General features: G+C 43.4%; 1 protein-coding gene across 2 annotated transcripts in view; it reads left to right on the top strand.

The window, feature by feature from the left end:
• camkmt (calmodulin-lysine N-methyltransferase) overlaps positions 1-12,753 on the top strand; it is a 94,017-nt gene that overhangs the window by 360 nt on the left and 80,904 nt on the right. The window contains exons 2-4 of one of the 2 annotated variants that reach the window (XM_068709418.1): positions 221-413; positions 1,536-1,714; positions 2,206-2,270. In XM_068709418.1, the coding sequence (XP_068565519.1) occupies positions 252-413; positions 1,536-1,714; positions 2,206-2,270 (406 nt within the window). In that variant the 5' untranslated portion in view covers positions 221-251. Of the gene's footprint in view, positions 1-109; positions 414-1,535; positions 1,715-2,205; positions 2,271-12,753 lie in introns of those variants that run through there. The other variant, XM_068709417.1, reaches the window with a different exon arrangement.

The raw sequence follows: 12,753 nt of genomic DNA on the forward strand, positions 1-12,753 counted from the left end.
ACGATCGGGCATCATTGTTTCGATATTCCATTACTATGCCTCGAACGCCAAAAGTGTACGGAAGTAGCATGTTTCCATTGTGGGTGTAACAGGTGATTACAGTGAAGCGGATCTGCGAGCTGCGTTGGAGTTGTTTTGAGAGAAAAAACACCTTATTTTTTGCACAACCACATTTCTACCGATAACTGTGACAACCTACAGCCAGTGCATTTGTTTGCAGGTTTATTTCCGCCCACGTCTTCGAAGAAAAAATGGAGAGGGACTCAACCGGTACTGCAGAACAGACCGAGCCGGCTTCGCCATTGAGGAAAAATATAAATCAAGACACCTGCGCAGCTAATTCCCACAGCTCCCTGGTTGAAACCTGTGGTGCTACTGATGTGGCAAAGGCCAGGTGGACTCTACTCAGACAGGTACTGGTATCCTCAAAAGAAAGCACGAACCTCTTGTGGTGTCAGACTGTTTGTGCGTGCTTGTTTTCAAAATGTGTTAAATGTTCAACATAAAATGTGTTGTTGGGCATGCCTCGTTTTCGTATTTCCGTCTGAATCTTTGTCCCTCATTACTGTGGGATAAAGAGAGTGACATATTGTAACAGTCAGTGTTTCTCCCTGACATGTTTCCTCCCTAATTTAGGCTTCAACACCATTGTTTACTGAACTTTGCAATACATTGTAGTATTTTAGTATCATATAGTATTTATTCAAACCCAAGACGTGAACAGTATAGGTAGGGACCTTGCCCATGTAATATAACAGTTCCAGTCTGTTACATATAATAGCAGTTTGTGTGTTAAGTAATCTTGGTTTATTACAGTGTGCTGATCTACTTTGGCATATAATATAACTTGAATCCTTTCCTTCTGCAATTTTATTAATACAATTCATTTTATAACGATACATTCCAGCTTTACAGTGTCTTTGTCACTAGGACGAATCTCTCTCTGTCTCTCTACTTCTGATTAGCTCTACATGTACACAGACCTTATACAGGCAAGAGCAGCTGCTGTAAGAGTAGGGCTTTTTCCCCATAGATGGGCATTATACAGACATAACACTCGGGTTACAGGAAAGTCTCCCTCCGATGAGGCCATCTTGCATTCTGCATTTCTTCCTCTTGGCGCAGTAATGTCCTCTGTGTGGACTTCACCAGAATAGAATAGATAGAAAGATAGGCAGATCGATGCTGTAGAAAGAGCTACAATATATAATGTAATGAGTTCTGTTTTTACACTTAATGATTCATAATTCATTCTGTACATTATGTTTAAAGCAGCCTACATGTATCTTTTATTTAATTCATCTCAGGGAAACATGACTTCGTTATTGAACATCTGGACGTAAATGTAAAGTTTGTGCAATATGTCTTTCTCCTCCATTGCTTGTCACGGTCTTCCCAAAGGTCTGTTGAAATGGATCCTCACACTGTCATTTCACTCTGCAAGTGCTGAGACTTTGCAGCTTGCGGTAATATTTACCAGCTCTTTTTGTGGACATTGAAGTCCATTGACTCCCCATTCCTCCCGACTCTCACAGGTGCTGCGTCAGAAGCAGGCGGACACTCCAGAAGTCAAACAGGTGTCCGTTCGCAGGTTCGCAACGTTTGACCTTTTCGCCAGGAAAAGGCTTCTGACACAAAACTCTAGCGATAACTCAGATGACCAGTGGGTGGAGTACAGAAGTGTCTACTTCCCCGAATACAGTGCCTTGCTCAGGTACACACACACACACACACACACACACACACACACACACACACTCACACTCACACTCACACTCACACACTTGAATGGAGGCACATTAGGCTCTAGTTTCAGATCCTGCGTGGTCACAGTGCACCACACAAAGGAGCTTTTTCATCAGACTAGTTGGGTAAAAGTCAGAATTTGCAGGTTTATATGACATCATTCTGCTTTTATCATCGAGGGTAAAAGAGCAGATGGTGATAACATCACCTAAACGCATCTAGAATTGTTTTTAATCTAATACAATATCAAATGTAACAAATGGTGTGAGATTTGATTAAGCAAAACAACTCTTCAACTCAGTATTGTAAACGTTTAAGAGTCACCTTTTTGGTATATTTCCTTTGGAACAATGCCAATATTCTTTGTCTTGTTTTAATATCTGTAAGGAAAATTGACAAGTACAATATAGTATTCTCCCAGACTGCTTTGTAATCCTCTATTTCTTTTGGGTCTCTTAGGGATAACCTGGGGCCCATCAGAGTTAATGAAGTGCTCAACAGTTTTGACAACACCGGTAATGTCTGTAAGTACATACTTTATCTTACTACTCGAAGGCATTGTGTTCATTATATGTTTGTGTGTGATTATGTCCACCGAGTTTGCTTTACCTGCACTGCTCCCTGGAGTTTACCCCATTCTGAGACACACACACACACACACACACACACACACACACACACACACACACTCTACAACTTTGTGTTTGCCTCATGCAGTGTGTTGATTGGTGGTTTGATTCCATCTCTTGGATTGGAGTGTGTCTCTTGTGTGGCTTCTTTAGCAGTTTATCATGTAACTCATTCCTCCCAACTACCTTCAAATGTCCTTTTAGAGGGGAAACTGGGCTACAGTCTTCTTATTGCTTCAGTCGACAGTGATGAGCGGTTTGGGAGAAAGGAAAGAGCGTGACGATGATCTGGAGTGGAATAGCATCTCCTGAAACACAAGAGCCTTGATTTCACCTTCATCCTGTCAAGTTTTCGTGAGTCATTTAGCTTGACTGAGTTTACTTCTGGTTGAGTTGAATTCAGTTTCACTCTGTAATCTTCAGTTACTCTTTATGTCTTTTTTTTTTAGATCTAATACATCTGAGATAAATGTTTTTGGTCCTGTCATAAATCTGTCATGGAGGTGTTTCAACCAGACATGCAGGACTGCTGTTTACATGAGTGGAACCAGTCATGTCAGCTTCTGTCATTTTTGGAACAATCGGATTCTTTATGATATTACAGAGACTTATTCTCTCTTATAAGTGCTTAAGTAAATTGCATGTGTATTTCTTGCATTACCAATGTTGGTTAATTTGTGACCTGTACACAATACAACTTTATTGTCCAACTTAGTGGAATTTTGTCTTTGGCTACACCTCAGCAGCAACGGCGACGTGTTAATAGGATGATACAAATCTAAATTAGACGTGGCCCCTTTGTAGTTATGAAACCTCTTTCTGTCCAGGCCCATCTTCACAGGCATGTGACGCGTTATGACAAAAGTCATGAGCTAGCGTTGACCAGCCAGACGTCACAGGAGTCAGGGTCAGAGGTGAAGATCATGGCTAGGGGCTCCTTCATTGAACTGGGATCCGACTATATCAATCATGACACAGCTCTGTGGCTGCTCTCATTCCAACCTGCTGGAATGGATAATCCCTTTTCTCTCCAAGGAAACAATAGGATCAATACTAGAGGAAATGAAAAGGTCTAGCTGCCTTCACTGTGCTGCTTCTGATTTGCAGGTCCCTCATTCCCTGTTTTTTTTCTTCATTCTCTTCCTTCTCTTGTATCTATAAAGTAGAAACTAATAGAAAGCTCTCCTCCCATATTTCTCTTCCCTCACACCAGACATTTCCTGACTGCTTGCAGTATTCCCCCCTCATCCCGCTTTCTCAATCTACCCCTCTTACCCTTTCTCCTCTTTCTTTCGTCCACCCCCTCCATCCCTCTCTCCTCCCAGCTGGAGTCGTGCTTGGCCAGATGGGTAACTGAGTTCCTGACTTGGCCGGTGGATTAGCACAGCCGGAGATGAGAGCATAAAGGTGGGGAGAGGAGGAAGGGGTGGGGGGGATGGGGAGGTGGTGGGTGGGCATGCCAGAGGTGGAGTGTGTGCGTGTGTGGATATGTGTGTATGTGTGTGAGTGTGTGTGTGTGTGTGTGTGTGTGTGTGTGTGTGTGTGTGTGTGTGTGTGTGTGTGTGTGTGTCCGGAGTGGAGAGCCACTAGCAACGGGACCTCGTTCCTCAAACAATGAGCCAGCCATCTCCCTCCTGTTCTCCATCCCATGTTTGGGACTAGTAATGCGTGAGATCAATTAGGATTGGTTGAGAGGAGGCTCTGAAAGGCCTAGAGGTGACCCTGTCACAGCTCTGGGGTATATTTTTGGGGATGTGAGTCAGAGAGAAACCCCTCTAAATACACAAACAGACACACCTGCTTATATCTGCGTCTCACAAAGATTTACAGCCATGCACTTATGCTTGCAAAAAATCCACACGGTCTTGCTAATGAACACATACTCACATCTTTGCCCACCATCACATCCTCTCCACCTTTTCTGCTATCTTGATAATCCCCCACCCCTGAGGTGAGGACAAGCCCAAATCCTAGGGGTCCTTGTCCTCCTGAATGGCGGGCTAAAAAGCCTGGTCGGATTAGCCCACCGCCTCCAAAATGTGTGGACTCAGCTTAAAATTGCTACCTCCTCTCAGCATGACCCTCTCTCCCGGCCATTGTGTTTGTCCCACCACTGTGCACGTATGTGAACAATATCTTGTTTGTTAAGGTGACGATAAGCTGGAGTCAATGGTTTCATTTCAAGACCAGAGGAGCTGACAAGGAGTCTCAATGAAGGTGTTTTAGGAAATGGAGAGTGTATCCTATAGAGCTGAGGGGACTCAGACACCTCTGCCTAAATCTAATACGCATTTTATTTCTTTTGAGGAAAGAATCAAACCCAAATGAAACCGTATATATATGTGGTTTAATGGAGAATGTGTGTATACTCTACAGCCCATTGTCAGTCTGTGCTGTAACACAGGGCATGCTCTTGTACAATAATGCTTAATCAGGCTCAAATAACTATTTTACTTTTCTGATGAGCAGTAGTAATGGTATTAAATGAAAGATGTTTTGTTGGTGCAGGATTTTCAATTGTTTGAGGTGTATGTAAACAAATAGTTTTTGGAATTAGTTTCTAAGATGTCTTATTATTGTATTGTTGCTTTTTTTCAACTACGCCTGCATGTTGAGTGATCGTCACGCTGCTGCTGGTGGTGACTTGTTCTCTCTTTATTGAAGGTCTGTTTAGGACAGCAGCCTTTCTGGTCTAATCCTCCTCCAGTTTATTTGCGTCAGGTTTGACTGCTCTGATCCGCTCTGTCTTTAAAAAAAAAAAATCAGTTCGGGGTAAGTTTTCTCCGGGTGTGTTTTGGATTGGACCTGTGAAGACCTCTACCTGGGGGTTCCCGGGTGGTTTTATAGAGGGCACACGCATCCGACAGGTGACTTATAAATATGCTCACTCACCTGCGTTTCACACAGAGCACCCCCTCTTGTGGTCATCCAAAAGTCCTGGAACGGCAGTTACATTTGTAACCCGTCGACGTCGTCAATGGATAACTGGGCCCGTTTCAGACTGCTCTTGATCACTTTGAACTATTTAAACTCTGAACTTCCGACCCTCCTGGTTCTCCAGCTGACAGCGGGGGCTTGTAATTGTAAGAGAGCTTTGTACGGCCGTTGCTTGGGGTTTTAGCGGTGCTTGTTTCCTGCTAGGGATCAGGATTTAAGGACACAATACAGGCCCTTGGGGTTGGGTGACTAAGAATGCATCAGAGGAGGTGTGTGCATGTGTTTGAGAGGGTTTAGGAAGAGGCTTGTTGACATTGCAGGTTTTTTGGTAAAGGGGCTTGTTGGGTCGTGGGGTTACTAGTTTGGTTCATGTTGCAGGCAAAGATCACAGTGAGACACACACACACACACACACACACACACACACACACACACACACACACACACTGGAAGCCATAGAAGCAGCTAAGTTGAGACTGATTTAGAGCATTGCTTTCCCTGTTCCTCAGTTGTGTGTGTGTGTGTGTGTGTGTGTGTGTGTGTGTGTGTGTGTGTGTGTGTGTGTGTGTGTGTGTGTGTGTGTGTGTGTGTGTGTGTGCGCGCGCGCATGTGCATCAAGAACCAAGCATCCTAATGAAGCCTAATAGAGCCTTCTTCACTACAGCTGTCATCATCTGAATGGCTACTAGCCTTTCAGCCTCTCTGTCATCCCTATTATCTCCCACAGACTTCACCTATCACCCCCACTGGTAAATACTATAAGCCCTGAATACTTGAGTGTTATATGGGAGGGCAGTGGGGGGGGGGGGGACTGGTTAGCCGGTCATTTCTGTGTGTGTCTCTGGTGTTAGCTGTGCTATGGGACTGTTTGTGACAGAGAGGATGAATGTCACCATAGTTAACGACCAAACAAGCCAGTCATCACTGTTCACGACAGCCTTGTGTTCTTGTCACTTCCTGTCGCAGCTTTGGACAGGTGTGTGTGTGTGTGTGTGTGTGTGTGTGTGTGTGTGTGTGTGTGTGTGTGTGTGTGTGTGTGTGTGTGTGTGTGTGTGTGTGTGTGTGTGTGTGTGTGTGTGTGTTTTCCTTATCCAGTGGTTCTGTCACAGTCATGTATGCATGTTTAATTTGTTGTACTAGTGTCTCAGCATTCTTAGTGACTGTGTGTGTATGTGTGCATGCACATATAAGCATGTGTGTGTGTGTGTGTGTGTGTGTGTGTTGTAATAGGTGCCCCCCCGTAGCCTCCCCTTGTGCCAAGCCTTTAGCGGAGCCCTGTTTGCATAATTATGCTAATTCAATGTGCCATAGTGCTAATTAGACCTTGTTAGACAATAGAGCTAGACTGGGAGCTGGCAGGCACACACACACACACACGCACGCACACGCACACACACACACACGCACTCTCTCAGACTGTTGTGTCAGTGACAAGGTTTGTGGTCCCCCTCTGCGCCGTTTATAACGTGCTCTCTATAGAAATTGTTCTCTACTGGTGTGCTCTGGACTGAGCTCAGGTGTCTCTTACAATTCTGATTTAAACTAATGGAACAGAAATCAATGTGGAACAAGAGAGCTACACAAACGTCCTCACAATCTAATCAAATTGCTCCATGCCCGTTCTGTCCTGCTCTGAGCTGTTGTCAATTGCTGCTTTGCCCGCAATCTTTGTATATTTATCTTAACTCCACTTGTGTTATCGTTGTACATTGTGACGCTAATCAATAACACACACCTCAGTTTAATTTTGGTTGACCATGATATTTGATATATGAGTCAGTATAGGACCCTTACTTAAAGAAGAGAGAAGAAGTTCATTTGTATTATTATTTGAAATATACATTTCTTGAAATTCAGATAAAAGGAATTTATTTTCCAAAATGCATTGTATTGGCACTAAAGTGTGCATACTACTCTTGCCACTATTAGAAAGGAAAACATATGTATATTGTTAATAGAGTCTTAACTTATTTTTTACTTTCTAAGACATTTGATCTAAGTACCTTGTAATGTCAGTGGTAATGAATTAATGACCCCAACTGGGCTTTAGAATTTTTTTTTCATCACATATCCCACTAACATGCTTCAGGAGAGATTTAATAGATGGCTTAAGTTGTTGGAAATGAGCTAGACTACTTACAGGTATTTATGTTTAACGACAAATAACGTTTTGTAGTTAAAGATTGGTTTTGCAGCGAAGCTTTTTTAAAAGGGTTTCCACCGTCAGAACTGTTGAGATGCTGTGTGATCGGGAGTAATTGGATCCAAATCCTCTTCACACAGTGGTGAACAGGGTCAATACATCAGCCTACAGCTACTGTTCCCTCAACCTTATTTTTCAGTAATAAATGTGGTTTTAAATGAAATAATTGACATGTTTCAAAGAAGCCAAATGAATCGTATACCGAGCACAAGTAAATGCTATTTTCATATGTTGTTTTCTTCTTGTGTAGTTCTTTTGAGTTGGATACAAGTGACAGATTGAAATGCTCCATAACAGTTGTTTAAGATCATTTTTAGCCATTGCCACAGCAAATGTTTCTAAACGAATAGTTTAACCACTAAACACAAAGACAGTCGTCCAGCTTTTGAAAGTGGGTATGCACATGTACATGTTGTGTGTTTGTCACTTTGTGGTGCAGGAGTGGGGGTTGAAGGTAGTGTTAGCAAGACTTGTGTGGCCTGAGGGCGCATTGAAGGAGTTGCCGGTTGACTTAATTGAAAGTAATTGATTTTCGCTTCTGTAGCCTTGTCTCCTCCATCCGTTCACTGGAGGAAACAAGACACAGGGACTTGCCTGAAGTACTGCTGGGTGTCGGAAGCATCTTGACACTCGAGAAGTAAACAGTCGCCGCGCTATATCTGAACACAAGTTGAAGCTAATGTGCAGATGCAGACATAAATGTTCATGCACACACACACACACACACACACACACACACACACACGCAAACCATTGTGACTTTTAGCATAATAGGGATTGAAGGTGAGCTGCTGGGTGTAACTTTACTCAGGGAGTCCTCTCCTATTATAGCCAGCAGTTGATTATGTGAATTTGTGCATGACTGAATGTGTGTGTGTGTGTGTGTGTGTGTGTGTGTGTGTGTGTGTCCAGATGCGTGTGCACGTTTGCACTATTACCAGTAAGCGGTGGGGATTAAGTTCAGGAAATGAGTAGAGCGTTAAAGGGCGCTTCCCTTCCCAGTGCTCTTGCATTGTCACCGCTGCTAATACTCAGCTAATTACAAGGACATACTTTAACAGCAAGCTCAGCCCGTAACCCTCATGTCTCTCCACTTCTTCCCTTCCTTTCTTAGGTTACCCCCTCACCCTAGAATTAGGGGATGGAATGAAAGAGAGAAAGAAAAAGAAAGAGTAATAACAGGTCTCTCAACCCCTTCCCCCCCCCCACACACACTAAAAGCTCACCCTCCCTCTGGACGGATACAATTATTGGATTTTTCTCCATTTAAGTCACCCAACCCCTCTGTGCCCCTCCTGGCAATGTCCCCCATGGTGCCTAAGCTCAGCATACACTGGCCCCTCCAACCATGTAACACACAGACAAAGAAAGACGAGAGTATATCATTGAGTCGTGATTAACAGTTGAAACATCATGCCATCGAGTTGACCATATCGCATTAAATACAATGTACTGAACTCATCATGTTATCTTTTAAGCTTTTATTCACGCAAAAGGCTTTTTTTTTTGTATTCCAAGTAAGCACACAAGATGTAATAAAAGCCGAGGAGGCTGGACAAAGAAGTGCTCCAGTCGTGCTGTTAATACTTTTGGAGCACAGGTATATGTTTAATAAGTTGCTATGCCAACTCTTGTGGTAGTCATAGCTAGGAATCCTTCTTTTTTTAAATCGCTATACTTTGAGTTAAACATTTCAATCAGTGCACAAGCGTGATTCATTGTAGCTACTTATAGGCTATTTATTTTTGATTGCAAATGTCCGGTAGGCAGTAAAGAATCTTTTATTTCCTCACCTGCATTCACAATAATGAATACACCCCCCCCCATGGGTGTAACTGCACAATAGTAGACTACATGAAAGTGGCACAAACGTATGGAACTTCAAGTATAAAGTACCCAATCTACATTCGCACATTTTTAGATTGAAGCATGTACCCAGTACAACGCAAAAATACGTAGCAAGATTTAGCTGCCGCACTTACCGTCCATGCATACTTTGTGTGTCATTGTATCCGTATGAATATTTGTGTGCAACATAAATGTATACACACACACACACACACACACACACACACACACACACACACACACACACACACACACACACACACACACACACACACAAATGTGCTAAGCACGCTTGCATTAGAGAGCTAAGTGATTAGTGCATGGTAGTTAATTTGGCTCTCCTCCCTCTTGTTCCCATCAAGTACACCATGTGTACTTCCAAAGGCACAAGTGCACACCGTGCAGCGTGCGGGTGCTTGTTTATGTATGTGCAACGTGTGAATGTCCCTGATGATGCTTTAAAACAAATAGATGATTAATGTGATTAGTGCGTCGGTCGGGGAAGTAAACGGCTCTAGTAAATGGCCACACGGTCATATGGGAATAGGCTTTGGCTCCGCTCCAAAACACTCAGTTGGTGTTTGTGCGCGTGTTTCAGAATACCCGTTTCACCATTTTCACCTGATGTTTTGTATTTATTTTTCTTTCCAGATCATGGTCTTGCATCATAAAGCTTTTTAGGAAACATTTTTAAGAGCTCAGGAACCTTGTTATAGGTTTAGTTCTCGCCCCCGTAAGTTGTACCAACTCCTAAGCTTGTGCCGGAAGTAGTGGCTTTAACTTTGACTCCTGTTTAATTTACAGTGTGAGACGGGCATGCATGATCAACCCATTGATCCTTAGTTCCCGTGACTGTTTCAAAGCAGCCTGTCAACCTGTCTTTGCTGAACCTGCTAATGTGTTTGTTATTTAGCTAAAGAGCCATTACCTTGCTTAGTGACTCACTGTACAGCTTTAATGCACACACTGCTACTGTACTTGTTCACGCTGTCAGTCTCTTTCTGTCTGGAGACTCCCTAAATAGCCCCACAGGGCCAGTTGGCTGCGCTAATTTTAAAGTAGGTGTTGTTGCTAATGGGTGTGCTGAATGCTAATGGCAGCTAGCGTGGGCCTTTGAGGGGAAAGTTAACTGATTTTCAAGTGCCCCCCTGAGAGACTTCCCTAATCGCTAACTAGCTGTAGCATCTCTCTGGGGCTCCAGGCTGAAGGGACTGAAGCTGTGATGTTCTAACGGCAAACTGCCATAGTGCTGTGGCGTTACTCCTTCATTTGAGCAGATAGCGCTTTAAATGGAAGCCGAGGAAGTTAGAAAGAGAAAAGAAAGACAATGACGCAATACGTGTTTTGTGGTGTAAATGTTATGAAACACTACAAATTGAAGATTTAAATATCCTTTACTTAAGAAGCTGTTGATGACTTTTAGGCCCATTTCACAATCACCCACTTTGAACACACCTCTTTAACTCTCTTATTCTGCCGCTCTATCTGTCCACAGCAGGCCATGGCGCCACAGACCTTTGTGTTTGCCAGCTGAGGCTGAAACACACTCTCTTTTTCTCTCTCTCTCTCTCTCTCTCTTTCTCTTTCTCTTTCTCTCTCTCTCGCTTTAGCCACTACTTTTCATTTTAAGTGGTGGTGACTAAATGCCCCCAGAACAGATGCTATTAGTAATTGATCACTTACAAGCCAGATTTAGGAATATAGAAATCACTGAGGTCAACAGCTGGGGAAAGCATTGGCTGTTGAAAGTAAAATGTAGTAATAACAGAATTATTTTGGAGTAAACTCGTATGACAGCACAGCTAATGACTAGTGTAGTCCTCCCTGCGGTCTCATTAATACCCATTCCAACCCGTAAATGATACATAAAAGTAGGGACATGTCTTGCCACATGTCACAGTGGCTGAAACCTATATGGGCTGAATAATGTAGGACAGCGCCACTGTCCTACTGAAACGACCACAGCCATGTAAAATGACTGCAGAGAAAATGCAACATGGCTGCCTTTTTTTTTGGTTTTGTTTTTGGGTTCATTCATCAAACCACAACCCTGAAATGCTCCAGTGACCAGACTCATCAGGACTAGTAACGATGCAGATGTACACACAAAACATAACCCAAATAAAAAGCTTTGGATAACAGACGCCATGTAAAGATCCTCACTAGATTTTGAAAGTGTGATGTTGGTGCATCGCGTCAGGTACAAGAGCAACTTACACTTTTTTTGAATTCGATGAGGAGACGAGGACCTTGCCTTCACAACGATTTGATTGAGTAAAAGCACAGAACAATTGATTAATACAAGTTTAGTCACTTTGATGGTGCTTTGTCTAACCCAGAGCGCCATAAAGCCACGGATCAAATCTAGTTTAAAACAGATTGTTTTCGGAGTTTAGGAAGGGGAGGAGGTAGAAACGAAGGAGCAATGACACCTTTTCCTTTCCTCTCTTGAACTCTTGTACCCCTTATCTCTGAAGGTACAGGGGTGCAGGCCTGATATACCACTTGGTTCTGATGTTGATAAACAGAAAGAATATTTTTTCAGGCTTATATGCACACATGCACAACAAACCTGTGGGCGATATGTGTGCGTGTACTTAACATGTAAGTGTGTGTGCGGATGTGCCTCAGTAGGGACTGAAAGGATTACAGGAAGATTGGTGTGCAACCAGGTTGCTAGACGGGTCCCCTCCAAACTCTCTGTGCTGCCCCACTGGGCCTTTCATCAAGTGTGTGTGTGTGTGTGTGTGTGTGTGTGTGTGTGTGTGTTCAGGACTGGAACTAGAGAGGGAGGGGGAAGTGTGGCATCTTTTTCAGTACCCTACATCTTTCTTTCTTTCTTTGTACTGGACTCTACAAACCCTTATCTTCACTGTCTTTAAAAACAACGCTGAACATAATGTTTTAAGTCATGCAGCTGTGTGAAGGAAAGAAGCGCCGCCTCAGAAGTTCACCTATTGGTAAAAAAAACGAGGGGAAGCTGTCTTCAAAGTAAACGATACATTTTGGAAGATTGTTAAAAGATGGCTCGCTCCTCTGCAACAGAGTTGTCGCTTACTATGACAGTGCTACAGGTTCTAATGTTCTCTTCCTGTGCTGCTGGTAACATCTTCCCTCCCCGTTTCATTGCTTCCCTCTCTGCTGTGCTTCTTCCCACCCTCTCTTCCTTTCCACTCACTCTCCACCCACCAGTGATTGCACAATCTTCCCATCTCAACCATAATCATAACAGCCCAGATTCTGTGCCAGTGTGTAACCACTTCCAGTCTGCACACACACACACACACACACACACACACACACACACACACACACACACACACACACACACACGTGTCCTGGAGGAGAAATACAGTTGGAGCTTTTATGCTGCTTTCCCAAGTGGCTGTT

Source organism: Cebidichthys violaceus, unplaced genomic scaffold, assembly GCF_023349555.1.
Source record: "Cebidichthys violaceus isolate CVI_PGR_0920_01 unplaced genomic scaffold, fCebVio1.0.p SCAF_147, whole genome shotgun sequence".
In the NCBI taxonomy this organism is placed as follows: domain Eukaryota; kingdom Metazoa; phylum Chordata; class Actinopteri; order Perciformes; family Stichaeidae; genus Cebidichthys; species Cebidichthys violaceus.